This window comes from Plecotus auritus (assembly GCF_963455305.1).
Source record: "Plecotus auritus genome assembly, chromosome: 2".
Taxonomy (NCBI): domain Eukaryota; kingdom Metazoa; phylum Chordata; class Mammalia; order Chiroptera; family Vespertilionidae; genus Plecotus; species Plecotus auritus.
This window is the reverse complement of record NC_137771.1, coordinates 163,619,925-163,646,032: the sequence shown is the minus strand read 5'-3', so window position 1 is coordinate 163,646,032 and position 26,108 is coordinate 163,619,925. Positions and strand designations below refer to the sequence as shown.

At 39.8% G+C, this 26,108-nt stretch overlaps 1 protein-coding gene across 2 annotated transcripts in view; it reads left to right on the top strand.

The window, feature by feature from the left end:
• Positions 1-26,108, top strand: part of LSAMP (limbic system associated membrane protein) — a 672,385-nt gene that overhangs the window by 322,532 nt on the left and 323,745 nt on the right. For both annotated transcript variants that reach the window (XM_080658065.1, XM_080658064.1), the window contains exon 2: positions 10,407-10,639. In XM_080658065.1, the coding sequence (XP_080514191.1) occupies positions 10,407-10,639 (233 nt within the window). The remainder of the gene's footprint in view (positions 1-10,406; positions 10,640-26,108) is intronic.

Here is a 26,108-nt window from a genome sequence, read left to right as displayed (position 1 = left end):
GATTCCAAAATACAGCATGGACCAGCTGTTGTCCTCTGTTCGGGCTGCCCTGAAGAGAGGTCCTTATGTGTGTTCTAACTGGATCTGATTAAAAGTGGTGAGGCATTTAAGGTCTGGGCTGCCTATGCACAGGTATGCCAAAGTCCTTTAAAAATGTGCCAGAGATGGCATTAGAGCCTCAATTTACATGGCTGCACTAGAGTCACACTGCATCCTTCTGCTTTTGAGGTAATGTTTATAGGTTTTAGGGGACCAGTTGCTAACCAGATGCAAGACAACGTAGGGCCCTAAAAGGAGGTTTCCCTGGAGGTGCCAGCTAATAAGAGAGGGATTGGAATAAACAACAAAATCTAGAGGTTGCTGGATTTAGCCCCCAAAATGGGATTTCTACAGAATGATTGCCCATGACTCAAATTATTAAAAGTGACCAGCACAAAAATGTATTAGACTCTTTGAAGCTCACTGGGTACTCTACATTTAACCCATTTAATCATCACAATCATAAAATAAGGTAATTATTATTCCTGTTTTGCTGAGGAAAAACAGTGAAGCTCTTTAGTAATAGTGGACACATTTATGGCTAGGCACTGCTCTATATGTTTAAAATTAACCCACTTAGACATTACAACTACCCATTGAAGTAGATACTGTTGTAGTCTTTATTTTACAGATGAGGAAACCTAGGCACAGAGAGGTCAAGCAAATGTCCCAAGATCATAAAATGATCATGTGATGGAGCTGGAAAGCAGAGCCCCAAACCATCTCAGCCTGAACCCTTTACCACCCCACCATGCTGCCTTCTTTGCTTGGTAACTTGCCCAAAGCTACAAAACCATGGAGCCTGTGATTTTCCCACCTCATCATTGACAAGAAAATGGGGATCTTGAGTTATGGTGTAATGTAAAAGATACTGATTTATTTTTCTAAAGTGAACAAGACTCTTGGAAAGATCTCAGGAAAGCTATTTCCCAGCATTTATAAATTTTCCTGGGATTGATCCTAACTCTAGCTATGACTGAGATAGAAACCAAGTTTTCCCTTGATCTCAGCCTCAAATCTGCTCTCTTTTTATAATTTCTGTCTTCATTTTTTTCCCATTTATTTCTTCTATATAAATGCAGGGATGATACAGTTGATGTGATGACAAGTGAAGCACATAGTGTCCTAGAATTGATAGTTTTTCCAGGAATATTTAACACTTAAATTTAGTGGTTCTGCTCCTTCTATTCTTGCCCTTCTCCTCACCTATACCAACTGCATGGCATATATGTTTACACTTCTTCAAGAAATTGAACCTGAAAATACAGCACTGAATATATCATATATCTGTATATGTAAAAATAAATATATGATTGTGCAAGGGGCTTCCTAGTGGTATTAAGAGACAAAAAAGCATATTTAGAGAGGCCTTTTCATTGTTCCAGGGCTCACACAGCCTGACTTGGCTTTTACAGTTTGCCACTATGGATTCTTTCTTGCTCTTCTAGGTGATGCACTATTGTCATAAGTAGTACCCAATCACAGAGAGGGTGTTTTGTCAATGTGACATGCACAAATAACTAATGCCAAATGAGAATTTAAGGAAATATATAACTGATCAGAAAGTCTGGGTAATAATACATTCAGTGGGTGTCATCATATTCTCTAAAGAGATAAACTTTTAGAATGACTTAGAGAAGTCACTATTTCCTTTATAATCATTTCTGTATATGAGTATTTTCTTCTTGTCTATAATACTCTACCAGGAGAGAATTTGAGTATAAGCATATATAATTGTTTTATATCTTGTGAAATGTTTCCATGTACATCACCTCCTTTTATTCATAGAACTACCATAAAAGTGGTTCCAAGAGGTTGGGGCAAGTATGATTAGCCTCATTTTACTGGTGAAAAAGCTAAGATACAGAAAGGGTAAATGACTTACCTGTGTTTTGCTAGGAAATATACTGAAAGCCAGAACCAAAATAATCCTCAGGAACTATATAAACAGTATGTCTTTTACCATAATACTACATCAGCAGTACACAGATTCCTGAATCATTGTGGCCAGTGATAGATTCACGCACATCTGGTTCCTGTGGTTCATTACCTCCACGTTCTAACCCTCTCTTGAACTTCCACCACTACTTCATGTGTGTGTATAAACACATGTGCATGCAGGCTCTTGTACATGAATGTGTACAAAGGCGATAGAGTGAGAGGATAGAATCCTACCACATAGATACTGTCATGGTATTAATTGGACCAAAGTTCAGTATGAATCTAGAAAAATACACCATCATCAAACTAAGATCAGTTTCTGGTTCAAGAGTATTAAAATTAAGAGAGTAGTCATTCACAAGAATAAGAGGATGAGGCAGAGAGAGCAGGCAGGGTTCAAAGCCAGAAGTCAAGTGTGGAAAGAAGTAGAGACAGGAGAAAGGCAGATAGAGAGCCAAAGCCTTTTGTTGCAGACAAGACTTCGCAGGCGGCCTGAGGTCAAGTAGTGAATCCCCACAATTCTTTTATTTTCTAACTGAGTTTAATCTTAGAACATGGTAACAAAGCAAAGATGATCTAAAATGATTAATTCAGAATTCCTTAAATTTGGTTTTTAACTAATTTGTTATTTTTTAAAAAATATATTTGATTATGTGTTGTTGGAATTCATTTTACTTAAAATAATGTGATAAAGTCAGACTATAGACTTCTGACTCAGGAGAATCTGGGATATTTCCATGATGCTTTATTTCATCCTCTGCTTAGAACTTTTCCTGATTCCATACTTTAATGCTGGGAATTGCTTCTCAGAACAAGTATATTTCCTTCTAGAATAATGAATTGACTTACTAGGGTGTTTGTACCTTAACGTTACAAAGCAAACAATATAAAAATAAGTGGCCAACAAATTCTTGAAGACTTTCTTCCCATCTACATCTTTAATTATTCCACATCTTATAAAAGAGGGAGAATCACAAGCGTGAAAAGAATAAACTTATAACCAGAACATCACTATGTCATGAACTTATATATTCAGGGGGTTTGGTGGCAATTTAGTTTTCTGAAAATTAAGAAGCATGTGCCTATGAGAAAAGATCACTGTTCTGTCGATGTTTGTCCCATGTTTCTGGACATTTAAACAAAGAGATCAAAGTCTAACTCAGGGTTTTTCAACTTTGACCCTGTCAGCATTTTAGATGGAATATGTCTTTGTTGTGTGTGGGGCGGGGGGAAAGGGAAGGTTGTCCTTTACATTGTAGGATGTTTAGCAGGATCCTTGGTCTCTACCCACTAGATGCTAGTAGCAACCTCCCCCCTCCACTTGTTACAACCCAATAATGTCTCCAGTATTGTCAGATATCATGTGGAAACACAAATTGCCCCCCCCCCTTGATAGCCATTCATCTAACTGTTCTTTCTTAATTTAAGAAACAAATCTCCCTATCCAGCCAGTTCCACTTTCCTCAGTCCTTACAATTAAAAAAATTATGAGTGTAAAAAACTATTGAGAGCTTAAATAAAATGTAATTTGTTATCAGTGTTATTATGTACTCTTGAGAAATAGTAGAAAGTTTAAGTTTGGATAAATTCTAAATTGGTATATTCTTGCTAACGAATAATGCTTGTTAAAAAATGAAGATGTTTCTAGTAACAATGAACAGGCTTAATATCTAGTAGATGTGTATCACTTACATCATGGATATACTGTCAGTAAATATGCTATTGAGCAATCAATAATTGGTACAAATGGAATTTAGCATTTCATTTCTGCTTTCAATTAGATTCATTGTTTTGGAAACATAATCCCTAGACTTATACAATAAAAGTAGAATTATTAGTGTACCTGTTTGTATAAGGTGCATAAAATACTTGGTGTAAAATGTTCACAGAGATCCAATGCTTGAGATTTTTATGAGTGTATTGATATTTTGTGACAGTTTTATGAATTTAGATATACTGAACAAGGAAGATAGAAGTTTGTTTGCTTGTCTTTCCGGTTATTTTTTAAGCTGGTTTTTATCATATTATTGACTCATAGTTATGATAAGTAACCCACCTGATATTTTTGCTTTCAAGGTTAAAATGGGCCATCCACAAAATGTTTATCTAGCGCTTTATGCTTCTTTTTGCTGTTTTTCACATACAGTATAGATTATTTAATTCCCAGGAGTGATCTTCTATCATAGTGGAGTCACTGAGTGCATTTTTTGTCTTTTGCTTTCATTTTAATACCACACTCAATAATTCTCTTTAAATGCCCTCTTTGTATCTGATCATTTTATTTATTTTTTAAGAAAAATTAAAATAGTTATCCATCTATTCTGTGCCTTTAAATAATTAACAAATATTTGATAATTGACTTAATAGCAATTAATTTTATTAAATTTAGTTTATTTATTCCACATTTCAGTGAGTACCTACTGTGTACATCAAGCATATCAAACTCAAAGGCTATCACGGGCCAAATAAAGGAGGCATGTGGCCCGCAGGAGGCATGCGAGTTTGACATGCTTGGTGTACATGATGGGTTTATGCTGCTAGGCCCTGTTAGAGCTATAAAGGTGAATTCCAAGAGGCTCACTGTCATTAATAATTTTATAAGGAAAGATTAGTACAATTAAGCCAATTGCAATGTGGATTATAATGAGGTCATAAGAAGGAACCAAGTAAAAGGATAGGAGGATCCTGATGAGAGAAGATTTCCTGGAGAGGTGGCCCCCTGTGCTATGCCCATGTCTTCAGCCGCCTGCCAGAACTCCCACCTAGAGTGGAGGGATGGCCTCTGTCCCTCTCCTCTTGGCAGCAATACCTGCTCTCTTTAGGGTGCCATCCTTTCTAAATCCTGGAATGAGTTGCAACATCTTGAGCTCCTGGAAGAAACATTCTATTAAATCCAAACAACACATAGCATTGATATATTTTTAAAATATATCTCTTTACACTTTTCCTGATTTAGTGAAGGATGATTTTGAAGATAAAGTCATTAGGTACCCAGCTGTGTTTTTTTGTTGTTGTTTTTAAAATATATTTTTTATTGATTTCAGAGAGGAAGGGAGAGGGAGAGAGAGATAGAAACTTCAATGATAAGAGAAAATCATTGATCAGCTGCCTCCTGCATGCCCCTTCCTGGGCATCGACCAGGAATCGAACCGTGACCTCCTGGCTTATAGGATGACGCTCAACCACTGAGCCACGCAAGCCAGGCTAGGAACCCAGTTTTGAAGTAGATTGTCTGGCACTGGAGCAGCATCGAGTGTAGGATAATACATTATTACTGCATCATGATGGCATAGCATGAGAATCTTCATTTGCTCTACATGTATGCCAAATGCATATTTGAGCCAACTCATCTCCTAGATGCAAGCTCATGATGCTTACCAGCCAGTCAGCGCATGCTGGGAACCTGGGTCTGCATTAATCAGAATTTCCTCATTTCTGAAAAGCCAGGCATTTTGTGCCTATCCTGTGTGACTGGTTATTTTCATTTAACAAACAAATTCTACAAACTGAGACTATTACATTGACTCTTACCATATTTTTTCTTACATCCACACCTTATGGTTTAAAATAGTCGCTACCGTATATCAAGAATCTAAAATTAATTAGTTCTGAAATTGTGTTATTCTTTTGCTTATTTTTCAGTTTGAAAGTTTAAGTCAATTATAGAAAGACTAGAGGCCCAGTGCACGAAATTTGTGCACTGGGGGGGGGGGCCCTCAGCCCAGCCTGCACCCTCTCCAATCTGGGACCCCTCGGGGGATGTTCCACTGCCAGTTTAGGCCCTCTCATAATCTGGGACTGCTGGCTCCCAACCGCTCGCCTGCCTGCCAGCCTGATCACCCCCTAACCACTCACCTGCCAGCCTGATGGATGCCTAACTGCTCCCATGCTGGCTCGATTGCCCCCAACTACCCTCCCCTGCAGGCCTGGTCCCCCCCAACTGCCCTCCCTCCCTTGCAGGCCCGGTCACCCCAAACTGCCTTCCCCTGCTAGACTGGTCACCCCCAACTGCCCTCCCCTGCAGGCCTGGTTCCCCGCAACTGCCCTCCCTCCCCTGCAGGCCCAGTCACCCCAAACTGTCCTCCCCTGTTAGACTGGTCACCCCCAACTGCCCTCCCCTGCCAACCTGGTTGGCCCTAACTATCCTCCCCTGCTGGCCTGATCGCCCACAACTACCTTCCCATGCCAGCCATCTTGTGGTGGCCATCTTTGACCACATGGGTTGGCTATCTTTGACCACATAGGGGCAGCCATCTTGTGTGAGGGTGTGAGGGTCAATTTGCATATTACCTCTTTATTATATAGGATGACTTTCTAGTTTATAGTCAATGCATTTACTTTGGAACTTTTGATTACTAAAAAAATAACAACAGAACACTTAAGTATCTGGAGAAGTGGTTTTCTTTTAAGAAATATTACATTGAGCTCTGGTGCTTGGAGTTAGCTATTTATACTGAGTTAGTAAAAAGAGTATTTGAATTCCAATACACCTTTCACTTATTTCAGTGTAAAAGATAAATTTAAAAATTAAATATGAATGAAACACAATGTAAAAATAAGATGTTATATAGATTGTCATAGCAAAATTCCCACATAGTATATTGTTTCAAGAAGATGCATTTTTATGGGTCTGGCAATTTTGCTGAAATAGTCAATTACTCCTTTAGGTAAGATAGATTTGACTCTTCTCATAGAATAATTTGGAATAATGATATGTGTGGTAATTTTAACTTTTCCATAGACAAAAATTGCTAAAATATCAAAAGGACCCTAAAGACCCGATTTAGATACTCTATCTTGTGCTGATAAGAAAATTCACCCAATTCATTTGTGGATACTATAGAGCTCGGGTTGGGGTCAGGATGGGGTGGAATATATAGTGTGGGGTGGAATATATAAGGTGGGGCAAAAGTAAGTTTACAGTTGTTTGTATGGAAAATAATACAATAAGTCATTCTATCTAATAAAGAGGTAATATACAAATTGACCATCACTCCAACACACAAGATGGCTGCCCACATGTGGTCAAAGATGGGTGCCCCCATGTGGACACAAGATGGCCACCACAAGATGGCCAGCAGGGGCGGGATGTTGTGGGCAATGAGGCCAGCAGAGGAGGAAAGTTGAGAGGGAACAAGCCTTAAAGGGAGGGCAGTTGGGGGTGATCAGGCCTGCAGGGTAGGGCAGTTAGGGATGACTGGGCTGGCAGAGGAGGGCAGCTGAGGGGGACCCAGGCCTTCAGGAGAGGGCAGTTGGAGGGGGACCAGGCCTGCAGTGGAGGGCGGTTGAGGGCAACCAGCCTGAAGGGGAGGGCAGTTGGGGGTGAGCAGGCCTGCAGGGGAGGGCAGTTGCAGGGGACCAGGCCAACAGGGGAGGGCAGTTGGGGGGGACCAAGCCTGCAGGGGAGGGCAGTTGGGGGCTACCAGGCCAGCAGGGGAGGGAAGTTAGGGGCAACCAGGCCAACATGGGAGGGCAGTTGGAGGGGACCAGGCCTGCAGGGGAGAGCAGTTGGGGGCAACCTGGCCTACAGGGGAGGGCAGTTGGGGGTGACCAAGCCTGCAAGGGAGGGTAGTTGGGGGGGACCAGGCCTGCAGGGGAGGGAAGTTGGGGGTGACCAGGCCTGCAGGGGAGGGCAGTTCAGGGCAACCAGGCCAGCAGGGGTGACCAGTTGAGGGGGACCAGGCCTGCAGGGGAGGGCAGTTAGGGGCAACCAGGCCAACATGGGAGGGCAGTTGGAGGGGACCAGGCATGCAGGGGAGAGCAGTTGGGGACAACCTGGCCTACAGGGGAGGGCAGTTGGGGGTGACCAGGCCTACAGGGGAGGACAGTTAGGGGTAATCAGGCTGGCAAGGGAGCAGTTAGGCATTGATCAGGCTGGCAGGGGAGTGGTTAGGGGGTGATCAGGCTGGCAGGCAGAAGTGGTTAGGGGCAATCAGGCAGGCAGGCAAGCAAGCGGTTGGGAGCCAGCAGTCCTGGATTGTGAGAGGGATCCCAGATTGGGGAGGATGCTGGCTGGGCTGAGGGACACTCCCCCACTCCATGCACGAATTTTGTGCACCGGGCCTCTAGTAAGTAATAATGTACGAATAAAGTCTGTGTTTCTGGTACTCACAGCAGTAAACCTATTTTTGCCCCACCTTGTATGTAACCATAGGTCTTGTGTCTGCATTGTGATACTGTTAATTCATATGACAGGCATATGCCAAGTTTTATTGTTTTACACCAGATTAGTTTGGGGAGATACCTTAATGAATTTTGACTGATGGGCCATTGTTGTGCAAAATGCATTTTTAATATCTTTTTTTTTCCAAAATGAACATATTAGGACCCATGTGCTAGGCCAGTGGTCGGCAAACTCATTAGTCAACAGAGCCAAATATCAATAGTACAACGATTGAAATTTCTTTTGAGAGCCAAATTTTTTAAACTTAAACTTCTTCTAATGCCACTTCTTCAAAATAGACTCGCCCAGGCTGTGGTATATTGTGGAAGAGCCACACTCAAGGGGCCAAAGAGCCGCATGTGGCTCGCGAGCTGCAGTTTGCCAACCACTGTGCTAGGCTAAACAGCATTCAAAGTCCATCTCTATGATATCTGCTTGCTGCTGTGTTGAGCTGTGTAGATGATAAAAGTAGAAGGAGAAATGTGATAGAAGATTTAAAACACATTTATAGAGGTACATTTCCATTCTTCTCAGTAAAAAGTAAAAACACAGTAAATCTACATGAACAACTTCATTTATGATCTAGAAAATAGCAAACAGCCTGTTAATTAATTAAAAAAATATTCTAAGTTGAGACATGCCACAAACATCATCAAGGACAGAGAAATGATACCATAAAAGGAAAGAAGAGAAAAAGTAAAATTGAGTCTGGAAAGAAGCAGCAAGTATCTATGTAGTTCTGCACTCCCTCTTGGAGAAGTGTTAATTATCAAATGTATCTAATTAATCCCAGTAATATCTGTATGGCAGAGAAACACATATTGAGTAATGGAAATACTAAATGATACCTTCATTTGCCTGGCTTTAGGAAAATAAATAGATTGAGAAAAAAAGAAAGACCTGCATATCAAGGCACCCAACTAATTAAATAAGATAATCATGCTAAATAAAATACATAATTCAACCAAAATTAATGGGTAAGGAGATCTTCTGCACAATAGGAATTTTTAAAAGACTCAGTCTTTCTCCTTATGAAAAATACAAATCAGCCTCTGTATCCCTACTGTGGACAGCCTGTGGGTAGAACATCAATTTCCTGTTTATGCCTAGGCATGGAATCTCTATGTCTGACTCTTTTGACCTGAGAGGAAACCTGGGTTTGATTTAGTTTGGAAAATATAAGGGAATATGGTGTTTTGATTGTTTTGCTGTCATATTCCTGGCTCCTTCTGTCCATCCCTCATGCCCCAGAGTGCTGAGCAGCTGGCTTTGCAGCTGTAAGAGGGTCTAGGACAATCTTCCTGTGGGCTACACATAAATCTTGCCAAAGTGAAACAGAGAATACTTTTTGCTTTTTTTTTTTTTTTCATTTCCAGGTTCTTGATAGAATTGAAGAAAACTGTATCATGTAAAGTATTTTCCCCTTCTTCACTGATCTGTGGTCTTTGCCCTTTTCTTTCAAGTTTCAGGGAGAGACTTTTAGGTTTCTAAAATAATCACTTAAATAAGCATTTTTCCTTCATCATCCTTGGAATAGCAACTATAAAATTGGTTTCTTCATCTCCCACAAAAGATTGAATTCATACTAATGGGCTCAGAAATGCTGGTAGCAAGCTGTCTCGCTAGCAGACACCCTGCTGCCCTCAGCAGCTGGAACCACACTTAGGCAAGATAATGCTAGCTAACTCTGATGACCTTGACCCAACACCTATCTACCTACTTGGGCTTGCTCACACATGCCTCACTCCTAGGAGTAGGCATTCCAAACTCATACAGATCAGATGCAAACTCTGTAATCTAGTCTAATTCCTACAGTGGTGGGGCATAAATCAAATATACCATCACACAAGAAAATAGCAATGAAAGAATAAGTACAATTCAAAACTGGGTAAATGTGCCACATTATCAATCATCTGATTCTCAAAATTACTTAAACAGATGGAGTTCTGTGTGAATGACCTTTTCCTAGACAAGAAGATGATCCAGTGGGAAATCAATACCCATTTAACTTTGCCTGCATTACTCATACTCGGATTGTTTATTGCTGAATTGAATCTAATATAATGATATCTATCCATTGAATGGTAATTAGGTCTTAAAGGAGAATTAGTGATGATATTTAAGACTCTAAGAAAGAACAAGGCAATGGTTCATCCTGCATTAAATATTTTTCTTGACTGATCTTGTTGAGTCTAATCATGTGAAGAATGAATGCAGATGCAGGCATGGCTAAGGCTCTAATGTTGTTATTCTGCTCTTCCAGGTGCATTGTAGAAGACAAGAACTCAAAAGTGGCCTGGCTGAACCGTTCTGGCATCATTTTTGCTGGGCATGACAAGTGGTCTCTGGACCCCCGGGTGGAGCTGGAGAAACGCCATTCTCTGGAGTACAGCCTTCGAATCCAGAAGGTGGATGTCTATGATGAGGGTTCCTACACTTGCTCAGTTCAGACACAGCATGAGCCCAAGACCTCCCAAGTTTACTTGATCGTGCAAGGTAAGAAAATGATAGGATAGGTGAGGTGGGGGGCACTGAATAATCATGATGTACAAAATACTTGCATAATACTTTCTAAAAATAAAAAAGGAAGACTTTTAAATGTATTTTGTCACTTAAGTAAATGTTTTTTCTCTAAAAGTATAGACTTATAATGAGAAGACTAAGGAGAATATAGAATTGAGTCTTGCCACTGTGAGCCAGTACCCTCAGTGAGAATTTTTTCTCCTTGCCCTGAGTGTGAAAATACACAGCAAAGGCTACAGCCATTGGAATAAGATGAAACAGGAACACAAGAATACACATGCTCTGAACCATGTGAAGTCCACTTTTTCACGCTGTTAAGTACTGCATACTTTGCTGAAGGTTTGATTTTTACCTGTCCCCAGCCTAAATAATATCCCTATCTGTTTTCATGATAGCAAATATTGTTTGGAAAAATTAAAGTTTCCAGAGGCCTTGACATCCTCTCCGCTGGCCAGCTTTCTATGTAGCTTGTGTCTCCATCTAATGGCAAGTTGTTTGTGAGCAAATCCAGTGACAAGGATCTGCAAAGTCATTGGGGAAAATCTGCTTCTCGATCGGGGTTTCCAAGGACACATCTGAGTCATGGTTTTATAGGACAAAAACCCTAAATGGCATACACATGCTCCCAACTATAGCTCTCTAGGGTCCTGTTCCCCATAATTGCAGAGTGAGAACAAAGCTGATCAGCTGCACGATTTTATTGCAAGCGAAGTCAAACCACCAGCAATTTCAATCTATCTAACAAGATCTAAGCACTAACAAATATTAGGGCTGTGTTCATGTATTCTTGATTTACAATTTTATGTAAATTTAATGCAAATTAGGCATGGCCCTCAGGGCTCCTGTCAAGATTCCAATGCAGTCAGTGGTGTGGCAAAGTTTGACTGTAGCTTCTATTAATGTGTATGGAATTGATTACTGCAGCATTTAAATTATTGCTCTTCCAACTACTCTGATTAATAGGTTGAAACTGGAGTAAAATACATCAGAGCTGCCTGGTGCAGGGGTGGTTTAGTCATGTGACCTCCATCTTGGTCCATTTGCAATGGCTGACAGCTTCATTTTATTGCTTTTTAAAGGCATGTCTACTGACTTGCAAACTTCCTTTCACAATCAAAGCATAGAATGCTTTCCATTTATTTTAATAGAAAGTACTTGAGGTAAAATAATAAGAGACACCAGAGCTTAGATCTCAGGCAGCCCATTTAAAATTTTTAAATATAACTAGAGAATTGTAAATATGTAAATTTACTATTTCCCTCATAAACACACACTCTTTCTTGGACACATGCACACAGACACACACACACACACACACACACACACACACACACACATATGCATGCACGCACGCACATGTGCACCTCAAAACCAAAGTTCTACCGCATTGAATAGCAGACAAAGGGGAGGTATCTAGTTTATTTAATGTCCTTTAGAACTGATTTTATCTAACGACTTGCTCTTCATTATATTATAAGATTTCTACACAATCAATATCCATACCTTTACAGGTGAATATCTGTACTTTTAATATCATTGGAAAGCCACTAAAGGCCACACTAAGAATTTTGTATTGTCTTATCCTATATAATAAAAGAGTAATATGCAAATTAACCATCACTCCGCTACACCCACAAGCCACGCCCACAAGCCACGCCCACAAGCCAATCAGGAGCAAATGTGCAAATAAACCCAACCAAGATGGCTACGGCCACAGAGAGCATCAGGGAGGCTTGGGTTTCCCCGGCAATGGAGGAAGCCAAGCTTTCCGCCTGCCCTTGCCAGCCTAGGCATCCACTCAAGGCTACAAAGTTTCAATGATAGAAGATACATAAACCCAAACAGAAATGGCGGCAGCCATGGAGCTGGAAAGAGCAGGAGGCTAGGGTTGCCCCGGTGATGGAGGAAGCCAAGCTTTCTGCACACCCTGGCGGGCCCAGGCCTCTGCTTAAGGCTACAAAGTTTCAATTATAGAAGATACATAAATCCCCCAAAAATTGTCTGCCGCCACGGAGCAAGCAGAAGGCTTGGCTCCGATCCAGGCTATAAAGTTTCAATTGTAGAAGATAAATAAACCCCCAGATACCAGGGCGTCCGCTTGGGTCGCCAGGGGGTGTGGCCGGCCTGCAAACCACCACAGGCCCCTCACCCAGGCCACCTCACGCCCCAAGGGAACCCCCTCCCTGATCCAGGACACCCTTCAGGGCAAACCAGCTGGCCCCCACCCATGCACCAGGCCTCTATCCTATCTAATAAAAGAGTAATATGCAGATTGACCATCACTCCAACACACAAGATGGCTGCCCCCATGTGGTCAAAGATCCTGCCCCCATGTGGACAGAAGATGTCCACCACAAGATGACCAGCAGGGGAGGGCAGTTTGGAAGGACCAGGCCTGCAAGGGAGGGCAGTTGGGGGCGATCAAGCCTGCAGGGGAGGGAAGTTAGGGGTGACCAAGCTGGCAGAGGAGGGAAGTTGGGGGCAACCAGGCCTGCAGGGAAAGGCAGTTGGGAGGGACCCAGGCCTGCAGGGGAGAGCAGTTGGGGGGGACCAGGCCTGCAGGGGAGGGCAGTTAGGGGTGACCAGGCCTGCAGGGGAGGGCAGTTAGGGGAAAACAGGCTGGCAGGGGAGCAGTTAGGTATCAATCAGGCTGGCAGGGGAGTGGTTAGGGAGTGATCAGGCTGGCAGGCAGAAGCAGTTAGGGGCAATCAGGAATGCAGGCAAGCGAGCACTTGGGAGCCAGCAGTCCTGGATTGTGAGAAGGATGTCCGACTGCCCATTTAGGCCCGATTCCACCAGGATTGGGCTTAAACGGGCAGTCGGACATCCCTCAAGGGGTCCCAGATTGGAGAGGGTGCAGGCTGGGCTGAGGGACAACCCCCCCCCATGCACAAATTTCGTACACTGGGTCTCTAGTTTAATTATAATATTTCTAGAGAGCCGGTGCACAAAAATTTGTGCACTCAGTGTTTTTGTGTGTGGGGGGAAGTCCCTCAGCCTGGCCTGTGCCCTCTCACAGTCCGGGACCCCTCAGGGGATATCCACCTGCCAGCTTAGACCTGTGCTCCCCAATCGATCAGGCCTAAGCTGGCAGTCAGATATCCCTCTGGTAGCCTGGGAGTCCTCGGGGGATGTCTATGGGGAGCAGACCTAGGCTGTTAGTCAGACATCCTTAGTGTTGCCGCAGGGGTGGGAGAGGCTACTGCCACCGCAGCTGTGCTGGCCAGCTATGAGCCGGCTTCTGGCTGAACAGCACTCCCCCTGTGGAAGTGCACTGACCACCAAGGAGCAGCTCCTGCATTGAGTGTCTGCCCGCGGGTGGCCAGTGCACAGCACAGCGACCAGTCATTCCTGGTAGTTCCGCTATTAGGGTCAATTTGCATATTCCCTTTTATTATATAGGATTATAACTTTATTATAAATATGCAAAAACTTAAAGTTCCGGGATAATTAGGAGCTTGCTGAAGACTCCCTGTTGTCTGAGAACAGGGTTTTAAACCCATATCTTACTCAACATGTTATTGAATTTTAGTCTTAACCATATTTCTTTGAAAGAGAAAATTATCAGCAAAGCCTGTACTTATAAGGGAGGTGAAGAAAGGATTGTCTCTTCCTTGAGCCTGAGTCATGAAAGGTGGTTTTTTTGGACATTTATATCGCTTTTGGCATTTGATCTTTAGCACAAGATGACCGAAGCTCTTCCCCCTAGGACACTCAACTTTGTTATTATGTGAGGTTTTCCATCCCTGTACACTATTTATTCACGCTTCTTCCTACTTCCTGCTTCAACTCTACATGTTTCTACCACTTCAAATATTCTGCTTCTAGGTCTGACTGGCCTGTCTTTCCTCCAATCCCACAGCACCCTCCTTCAGAATATATGTTTTTTTCTAGTTTTTCAAACTTGCTCACCTTCCAAGGTTTCTGCAAATCCAACTTAACTGATTATTAAGTAAACTAGAGGCACGGTGCATGAAATTCATGCACTCAGTGGGGTCCCTCAGCCAGGCCTGAGCCATCTCGCAGTCTGGAAGCCCTCAGGGGATGTCCAACTGACAGCTTAGGCCCACTCCCCACAGTCGGACATCCTTAGGGCTGACACAGAGGCAGGAGAGGCTCCCGCCACCGCTGCTGCACTCACCACTCATGAGCCTGGCTTCTGGCTGAGCGACACTCCCACTGTGGGAACACACTGACCACCAGGGGGCAGCTTCTGAATTCAGCGTCTTCCCCCTGGTGGTCAGTGCGTGTCATAACGACCAGTCGTTCCGCTGTTTGGTCGATTTGCATATTAGCTTTTTATTATATAGGCTACTGTATTCTTTTTCTCTGCCAACCCTTTGAGAACACCCATGATACTATGAGATATCACTGAAGAATAGCAGTTTAAAAGTAGGCTTTTCATTCATGCTGCCTAGTTTGAATCTCAGCTTTTCTTCTTGCTACTTAAATAAATATGGGGGTAAACCATTCAATTTCTCTAAGGCTTAGTTTTGTCATACGTAAAATACAGGTAAAAATTTAAATCATCTGAATTTATTGTAAGGATTAAATTGGATGATCTATGTAAGTTCCTAACTCAGTGTCTGGAGCTCATGTGTTCTCAGCCAATAGATGATGATGATGGTGATGGAAAAAAAGACAACTATGATGCTGTTGCTGCTGCTGCTACAGTATCTCTCATAAGTCTCACTTTGGCCCTGGGGTGCTTCCCACTGTCTAACAGCTGCTACCCTTGTCTGTTACCCTTATGGTAGGCTCTCTCAGCTTTTAAATTGTATCACTCCAGTCTTTTTTCTTTATTTGTCCTTTTTCTTAGCATCCAGTCTTTAGCTTTACTTCTTTAGGATTCTAAAGACTTCTTAGACCAGCATAGCTTCTAAGTTCTTAGCTACATTTATTAAGGATGTTTGAGGAGAAAATGTTACCATTCTTTTCCCTGTTTTTTTTTTTAATTGAATTTATTGGGGTAACATTGGTTAATAAAATTATATAGGTTTCAGATGTACAATTCTATCACACATTGTATATTGTAGTGTGTGTCCACTACTTCAAGTCAAGTCCCCTTCCATCACCATTTATCCCCCATTTACACCATCCTACCTCTCCTCAACTCCCTTCCCCCCTGGTAATCACCATATGGGTGTCTTTTAGATTGGTGGGACCTCTCCAAGAATTTCTTATTAAGTACTTTGGAGGTGATGCTTGAGAATTAATATTTCTAATAAGTTCCAAGGTGATGCCATGCTATCGGTACAGGGATCACACTTTCAGATCCAGTGCTTTAAAAGAATTGTGTACCTTCAAAACATCTGGAAAATAATCCTGCATAATTTCATTGGGTTTCAGACATTGCTACAACCACAAATACTTCTAAAATGAATCTTTTTGGGCATGGGACAAAAAACAGGTAGATTGATAACTACTTTAACTTTCTTACTAACATCTTAGGCCTTCCAAGTCTGCTTACTTACCTAGCCTAGTCCTGTGGAAAGAAAATCTTCTCCTCTCTTTCCAAACTGTTCATTTTCAAGTATCAAAGCTGTAAAAATAAATTTTAATGGTTGAGACATAAGAACTGTTCTAGACTTCAAAATATTCATAAATTTTTAAGTAGTATTTGCACTCCCTCAGATTTCTCCTGCATTCTATTTCCCCTCGTGCATCCTTTTTTCCTTTTATATGTATTTCCACCATGTTAGTGACTATTAGACATCTCCAATATTTTATCTCTTATTTCAGTGATTAATTTTCACAAATAAATTAAATTTTTATCAGTTCATGAGGGTCATTACATGTGAGAATATGCTGTATTGAAATAAATACCTGCATGGTCTGCTAAAGTAAATCTTTAGCTACATGACATCTCCACACACCTTCTTCATATGAAAATATACATATCAATAATGACTTTGGGATCACTTATGATCACTGGTATTAAATGTTGCATCAGTAGAAGCCAAGGTTTTTCAAATATATATATATATATATATATATACACACACACACACACACACACACACACACACACACACACACACACACAAGAGGCCCAGTGCATGAAATTCGTGCACGGGCGAGGGGGATGTCCCTCAGCCCAGCCTGCACCCTCTCTAATCTGGGACCCCTCTCACAATCCAGGACTGCTGGCTCCCAACTGCTCGCCTGCCTGCCTTCCTGATTGCCCCTAACCGCTTCTGCCTACCAGCCTGATCACCCCCTAACCACTCCCCTACCAGCCTGATTGATGCCTAACTGCTCCCCTGCCAGCCTGTTTGCCTCCCTTGCAGGTCTGGTCCCTCCCAACTGCCCTCCCTTGCTGGCCTGGTCACCCCTAACTGCCCTCCCCTGCTGGCCTGATTGCCCCCAACTGCCCTCCCTTGCAGGCCTGGTCCCTCCCAACTGCCCTCCTTTGCTGGCCATCTTGTGGTGGCCATCTTGTGTCCACATGGGGGCAGGATCTTTGACCACATGGGGGCAGCCATCTTGTGTGTTGGAGTGATGGTCAATCTGCATATTACTTTTTTATTAGATAGGATAGAGGCCTGGTGCACAGGTGGGGGCCAGCTGGTTTGCCCTGAAGGGTGTCCCGGTTCAGGGTGGGGGTTCCCTTGGGGCGTGAGGTGGCCTGGGTGAGGGGCCTGTGGTGGTTTGCAGGCTGGCCATGCCCCCTGGCAACCCAAGCAGAGGCCCTGGTATCTGGGGTTTATTTATCTTCTACAATTGAAACTTTGTAGCCTGGAGTGGAGCCAAGCCTTCTGCTTGCTCCGTGGTGGCAGCCATTTCTGTTGGGATTTATGTATCTTCTATAATTGAAACTTTGTAGCCTTAAGCAGAGGCCTGGGCCAGCCAGGGTATGCAGAAAGCTTGGCTTCCTCCATCACCAGGGGCAACCCTAGCCTCCTGCTCTTTCCAGCTCCGTGGCTGCCACCATTTCTGTTTGGATTCATGTATCTTCTATCTTTGAAACTTTATAGCCTTGAGTGGAGGCCTAGGCCAGCAAGGGTAGGCAGAAAGCTTGGCTTCCTCCATCGCCAGGGAAACCCAAGCCTCCCTGATGCTCTCTGTGGCCGTAGCCATCTTGGTTTGGTTTATTTGCATATTCACTCCTGACTGGCTTGTGGGCATGGGTTGTGGGCGTGGCTTGTGGGTGTAGCAGAGTGATGGTTAATTTGCATATTACTCTTTTATTAGATAGGATATGCATTTGAGATAGTAAATTGTGGGACCCATTTCTAAGGCCATATATTTTGGTTCCTATGTAATCTTATTTACAGATTCTAAGATCAAAGATTAAGAAAACATCACCATTAACTTCAATAAAATAAACAGAGTACATTGGTATCATTCCATTAATAATGCCAATTTCTTACCCTGCTATGGTTTCCTGGTTTTTCTGATTCCATAGTGGCTGCACCAATCTTAATTCCCACCAATGGTGCAAATATGTTACCTTTCCTCCACATCCTCGCCAACAATTGTTGTTTGTTGATTTATTTTTTAAACATAATTTTATTGATTTCAGAGAGGAAGGGAGAGGTAGAGAGAGATAGAAACATTAATGAAGTATAGTAAGAAAACAGCCCAACCTGTGCTAGGACCCCCAAAGGAGGGTTTCTGAGTGAGATGTTACCACTACAGCACACAGGGTTCATAAAAGAAGGGCATCTAAGTGGAGAGGGAGTCATGAAGGTTAGCACATTTGGCTACATTTAAGGTAATTGAGAAAGGTAGTAAATATATTGAGGATGATGATAACCAGTTTCTCACTGTTAGATAAGTATAAATATGGAAAGGGGAAAGCTAAAATGAACTCTGTGTTGTTCACTAGTGGATTGAAATTGGAGTTATTAGTGTTTATTCATGAATTTTAATAGAAGATAGATAGATAGATGATAGATAGATAGATAGATGATAGATAGATAGATAGATAGATAGATAGATAGATGATAGATAGATAGATGTAAATATGTGTCTATATTTCCTAAACATGCCCATTGAGAGGGACTTGGAATACTTACACCCTAGTAGCAATGAGCATACCTAGCATCCAGATATTGATTTAACATTTTTTTTGTTGATTAATTTTATAGAAAGAGATAGACAGGCATCAATTTGTTGTTCCACTTATTTATGCATTCATTAGTTGATTCTTGTATGTGCCCTGACCAAGCATTGAACCCACAACTTCGGTATATCAGGACAACGCTCTAACCAACTGAGCTACCCATCCAGGGCTGATGTTGCTTTTAAAATATCACTCTTCACTAAAAGGAACAAGCCTAACTTAGAGAAACAGATGATTTCAGCTCTGGGCAAGGAAGAAACAATATGAGTTTGGAGCATCTGTTGTATCAGAAAGTAAGAAAGTCCTCAAAGAAAAATAAGGCATTCCAAAAGTATACAGAAGCCAGTTTGAAAAAGACTTCTACTGGCCAATTCTGGGACAAGTAGTGTATAAAAATATGTGAAAGCAATATAATACAACACTGGGATAATTTAAGCAATTGTAATTAAAAATGAGAGTGTAACTCTTTCTCATAGTAGAATGCCAGCTAATCAAAGTAGAAGTAATGATGGAATTTGAAAAGTATCATCTAGCAACCATTGCAGAAATAATTAATTAAGGCAAGAAACATAAATGGGTTATAAAACTAGTTGGTAAAAGTAAACTAAGGACTGAAATTTTTACATAATCTCAAAATAGCTCTCTAGAAACTATTTATTAAGTACCAAGGGAAAAAATCTAAAAAGTACAAAAGTGAAGAAATCTAGCTGACACCACTCAAAGTTATCACTGCAAGTAATGGCACAAATTGGCCTCATGTGCCAAATGATAGGATGCAATGAGCAGAATATAGCATCACTTCTGCAATATTTCTATCAAAACCTGAGTCTAATCATAGGAAGACATTGTGTACATCAAAATGGTGGGACATTCTATAGAAAGACTGGCCTGTTAATCTTCATAATAAAAGTCAAGGTCATGAAAGTCAGGAAAACTGAGGAACTGACTCATATTGAAGGAGAGTTGGTAACTGAGTAAAATATGTAATTATACATTGGGCCATTTTCTAGAAAATACATTATTGGGACAATTGACAAAATTTGAATGGAGTTTTGGGTAAAGAGTATATGGGAGTTCTTGTATTATTCTTGCATTTTTTTCTGTGAATCTGAAATTATTTCAGAAAAAAATAAAACATATATAATAATACTTAAGGTAGATATTAGGATTAAGTACTAGTATGAATCAAATCCAAAATTATATTAAATAAAGCATTATCAAAAAAGATTGTTTCAAGCATAATCCATTATAAAGAAATGTATGGATAAAATATATTACATCAAAAAGTTAAAGGGGAAAAATCATAAATCCCTATAACCAACAAAAATACATATAATTAAACCAACCTCTATTTTTATTTATTAGTCATCACTTTAGTGAACTAAATATAGAAGATATCTTTCTTAACATGAAAAAAAAAAGCTGGATAATTTCAGCAGAAATACAGCAAAATAAGAATAAGGCAAGGATACTGACAATATTTTTTTATTATTTAACATTATTCTGGAAGTTTTAATCAATTAATGGGACAATAAAAAGAGAAAAAAAATCAATACAGAAAATACGAATAAAATTTTTCAAACTGCCTATTGCCAATTTACAGAATGAACCATAGAAATAGTAAACTATGATAAACTATTAAAACCTTACTAATAATCAAGGAAAGGCAAAGTAAAACAGCACTAAATTGTTATTTTTAAACCAATAATACTGGGAAAGGATTAACAAAATGTGGCTAGCCCAAATTGGCAAGTTGGTAGGAAAACTAACACTTTCATATCTCCCTGTAGAGAGTGTAAATTAGTGAAAACTTTATTAGGGTCATATAGGGATGTCTATCAAAGTTTTAAAAAAGATTTGTATCATTTGACCCAGTAATTCCACTTCCATGAATGTGTAAAAAGAAAATCCTTTGAAATGCAAATACAGCTTTTTATAAAAAGTGGTCATCACAGAATTATGTATAAAGAAAACTATGAAAAACACCCTAAATATTTAGAATAAGGAATGAGGAATTAAACTAATTTCATAAAAAGAAATACCATTATGATGGACATTATTGGTTGCCCAGCATTCAAACCTCTTCCCTATGTTGAGAACTTATCTCCTTTTAGGACTGTTAGGTTTAGACATTACCAACCAGTGTCAAAGCTGAAATAAAATTCAGACACCCTCCAAGTTAGGGATTGGACATGAGATGCAGGCCTTGAAACTTGTATGTGCTGCAAACTCAGGATTATTATTAGACATTTAATACAAGAAACTTGGGACTAACAAGAATCTGTTCACATACTGGTGGCACCATTAACAGTGAGTTTATAGGGGAGAGCTTATATCACTGATGTTTCACCTGTCAAAGTTTGTTCACATACCAACGAATTAAAACTTGGTTACACAGTTTGTTTTTAAATCACTTTACCAATTCTCTTTATTTTATACATTTATATATGTATAGACAAATTTATTCATTTTTCTTTATGCTTTTTAAACTAATTTTTATGTTAAGAAAGCCTTCCTCACTTTGTTGAGATTCATATTTATTGACAGTTCTTCTAGCCTTTTCCTTTATTTTCTACTTTTAAATCTCTTAGAGAGCCAGTATTAATTTTAATGAGTGGCTGTTCAGTAAAAATATAATTTTATTTTTTCTTTAATTAATTATTTATAACCATCTGTTGAATAATTATACTTTTTCATAAAATAAAATAAAGCCAAAAGGATATAGTTGTGGGAAAGGAGGAAATAAATTTATTATTTTCAGCTAAAATGATTACTAACCTTAAAAAGATCTTATATATTATTAACTAGAGAACTGGTGCACGAAATTCCTGCTTGGGTAGGGTCCCTAGGCCTGGTTGGTAATCAGAGCCAATCTGGGCCTTCTGGCTGCTGGCTGGGGCCTCCCTTTGTTCCGTGCCACCCCCTGGTGGTCAGTACATGTCATAGCAAGCAGTCTAACTCCTGGTCAAACTTCCGAGGGGACACTTTGCATATTAGCCTTTTATGTGTATAGATAGATGAGAGAAATATGAGCACTAATAAAGTTTGATAAGTTGTCCAGTTATCTGAAGAAATACATAAAACCAATAATTTATAATAAACACATAAAATATACTATAAAAATGGCCATTCACAAAACTTCAAAAATTTAACGCATTTAAGAGTGATTTAAATAAGCAATGTGGAGAACCTGAGTGAATAAGTTGATAACATTTTACTTGGAAGAATAAAATAAAAAGTTGTTGTTGTTTTGTCAGTTTGGTGGTCTTTGTTGTTTTAATATAATGGAAATATTTAATTATTGAATGGCAACACAAATAATGTAAAATAAAAGTTTTCCCAAAGTGCACAGAATTTTTGGTATGTCTCTAAAACTTATTAATGCTTGGATCCAGGGCCATGTTGGTGGTGGTGAAAGCTGTGCCATCTTCTGTTGAGATTCACCAGCACTCATGCCCCTCATATGATGTTTGACATGATTCTGATTTGTAGGGTTCCCAGAGATGTGAGTGGCAGTAAGTTTCCTTCTGCACAAGGCAACCAGAGATGTTTTTTGTTTCTTCTAACTAAAAACTCTGAGTTATACAACTCAGCAACTATTAACTATCATGCTTTATAAAACATTATATTACATTTTATTACATGATAAAAATATTCACACTATATGGTTAAGTAAAGTTACAGCTTACAAAACAGTATAATCTATAACCTCAATTTTGTAAACTATTACAAATAGGCACTCAAATCATATGCACTCATGGGAAAAAAGATAGAAGGAAGTAGATCAAAATAGTTTTTACAGTAGTTTTGTAAATATCTTTTTGTAGATAAAAAATGGTCATTTTGTAGGTTAAAATGTGTGTATGTGTGTGTGTGTGTCTGTGTGTGTGTAATGACTGGAGAAAAACTTTAAAAAAGTTAAAATAATAAACTCATGGTTATTGAGAGGACAGAGACAGAAATATTTTTAGAGAGCAAATATGGTTCCTTCTAACTACATTTTATTTATTTTTCCTCTTTGACCCTTGATCATTCCCTCACCCATTTGTTTTTCTATGTATTTTTTTATCATGGTGGAAGCAAATTTATAAAATGATCTATTATTAAAATGATAAGGCCTTGATTTCATACCCTTTGCAAGTATATAGTCTTTCTAAAAGAACTATTATAAGTTAATGCTACATACACACACACACTACAAAGTTTAGGGAGGAGGAACAAAGACATTTTTTTGTAAGTAGGACCTTGTCAACTCAAATCAATTAAAACTATAGAATAAACAATTTCCTGCATAAGATTTCTAAGTCCCATACTGATTTCAAAACAAAGACAAAACAGCAAAAACAACCGTTCTGTTATTTCTTAGATGCTGCTATAAGCACATACTGTATTTATTTGTCTGTCTACCCAAGCTGGAGCCCTCAGTCTGACATTTTAGTGGCCTCCTTACTGGCACCCTAAATTCAAGTCCATCTGATCTTATCTTATATGACCTCCCTAGACCCTAGCCATGAACAACTTTGATAATTCTTTTTCCCCTCTTATCTAAAGGTTTATAGAAAATAGGATATCATAACATGTTATTGAGTACTCTACAAAGTCTTGCTAGCCTCAGCTGAGTCCTCATGCTTTCTGGAAATCTCTCCATTCATCATTGGCTGATTTTCAACCCAATTACCTGAACTAGCTTTCCCTGGTCTTTTCTTTATTCCGTGTTTACAACCTTCCATTGTCCCTCCCTTTCTAAATAGCCAGTCTTTTCATGCCAATCTCTTTGATTTCTTTCTTTTTTTTTCTATTTAGTCACACTACCAGTAATTCCCTTTTTTCTTGCAACCCCTTTCTTTCTTATTTCCTGAAATTATGCCACATCTTGTTATTTCTGTTCTTTCATATTTCCTGAAATTATGCCCCATCTTAGTGTTCTTTCTGCCTCTCAGACTATGTCAACTTGGAATCCTTTGGTTGTATGATCTTACTTCTGTATGTTTTGCCAGAGCTGCCCTTGCTTCTTCCTTTTCATGTTTTGTCTATCGATGATATCATCTTTAATGCAACATCTATAGTTTGATTCCAAGTCTACATTGCCAGTTTTGCCTTTTATTATTTTAGTGAGGGCGGGGGTAGGGAGGAATCCTAGTCCAGAAATACCTTGCAAGCATTTCTTTCTATCCACAAGGCACTTTATGTTTAATGTGCTCAAGTCAAAATTATCCATTTCCTCCTCTCCCTTCTGATATCTTTATTTCTGAAAATGGTGTAGGTGATCTTTCTGAAAACAGGATTATTTCTAACCTCTCCATCCCCATCTACCTCTGCCATTCAATCAGTCACACATTTTTGTGAATAATACTTTCTCACATTCTCTAATTTAGACCCTTGCTGTCTCTTTCTCATATGTTCCCTTGCTTCCACATTTCTGTATTCTAAGTTGTCCTGAATATCACTTGCAGATATTTGTGAAATATAGTTCTGATATTAACATTTTCTGTCTCAAAAACTGTCAAGTTCTGTTTTTCTCCAGCATATTGCTCCAAACTAACTTTTCTATATGTGCATACCCTATATCCTGGCTAATCAAATTCTTCCACCAAAATTACAAAGGTAGAGCTAACTAGGCATTGAATGTGAGAAAGAGGATTTCAGGCAGAATAAGGGGGAGGGGGTGGCCAATAAGCTGGAACATGGTAAGCCAAGAATGACGGGAAGCAAGAGGATGCTGCAAAGGGACCCAGAGCCTTCTAGGTATGTTAGGATTTTATTTTGCCTTGCTTTTGGGGAAATGTATTTGAGTATTTCATGTGTGACTGGAATCAGTTGAAGGTTTTAAGCAGGGGAGAAACAAGTCCCCATTGAGGTTTTTAAAAAATCACCCTGCACACTCTATGTAGAGTGGTTTCTTCTCTCTGATGGCTTATTTGATTTTATGCTCAAGCTCTCCTCTAACTGGCAGCATTTTGTCTCTTTCTGAGCACATATCACCTTCCACTTTATAACCTGTCCATCTGAATACACATCTTCTCTTCTCCACCCATAAAAGCTCCCAGCATGCACAGACTGTGCCTTGTTTCTTTGACACTACACACAATTTCAGAAAATAGAAAGCTCAGAAAACACTTGATAATGGATTAATAGCCTTAACTTTCTAACAGTAACATCTAGGTTTACAGTGGAAGGTGGAGTCATATAAAGAATGTTGACTGTTGATGAAAATCTTAGTCTTTTTCTTTGTGGTTCCTTATCACCCCACCTTGGATTGGAAGGAGCAAATCTTTGTAATTATCTGTTCCCTCTGTCTTTGAAACAGCAATAAATCTCATCTTTATTAGGATGTAATGAACATCATCCAAAATATAATTATTGAGTACTTTAAATTTTCCAAAGAAACAACGTCAGTTTTCTCATATAGTATTTGCTACAATGAGAAACCATTAAACTGAAAATAAACTTATTATTTTCTACAAATATCCAGTCAGAAGAACTGTACAGCTGTTACAACAAAAATAAGAGCACTTTAGATGGTTCTAAGGCTGAGAAAGAGGAGTAGATATAACTTTCCTGAATGCTGATTGGTTGCTGAGCAGATAATGATTTATGGTACATTTTAAGTTACTCTTTGAGATGAAATAGTTTATGGAGGGGAAATGGGATTGTTCATTAATATCCTGAAGCATCTGAAAACCTATGCAACTTTCATTGATCTGCTTTCTGCTGGATAAAACTGCTATTTAAAATCAATGACATATTTACTTCTCTCAGAATGCCTCTATGGTTGTAAACCATTCTTTGTTGTTTGTTGAGAAGTAAATTTCCTATTCATACTCCCATTAAACTGGAGTTTCCACAGACTTTGGGGGTATCATAGGTTGGTTAATATTCACTCTATCTTTCATCCTTCTCCTCATCTGACTTCCATTTTATAATCACTTGGGATAACTTGAGAATCTGGAATTTTCTGGGCCCATATACTTCAATAGTCTTCAGAAAAAGCAAAAGAGTCAGTGAACCAACTACCAAACTACACATTGCCTATCACCCATATCCCAGTAGAATACTCCCTAATTGTTTTTTTTTTAAATAAAGAGAAACAAAAATATCAGCTGATGTTCTTATTTTGTTTGGTTTGGTGGGGAATGAAGAAGGCTGCAATTTTTTTTTTTTAAATGGCAAGGTACAGAAAAGTATATGTCCAGAGGATAATAAACTCCTTCTACCCAACTAACTCAGGTCAAAAATTACACTAGGCTATTTCATAGCTCTAAAAAAAAAGAGTTCTTTAACTGAGTTAAAAGAGGGAGAAAACCTGTTCAAGAATGCAGCCTGGCCAAATGGCCCATGATTGATGGGGCAGCAACAACCAGGGGGTATTTACTG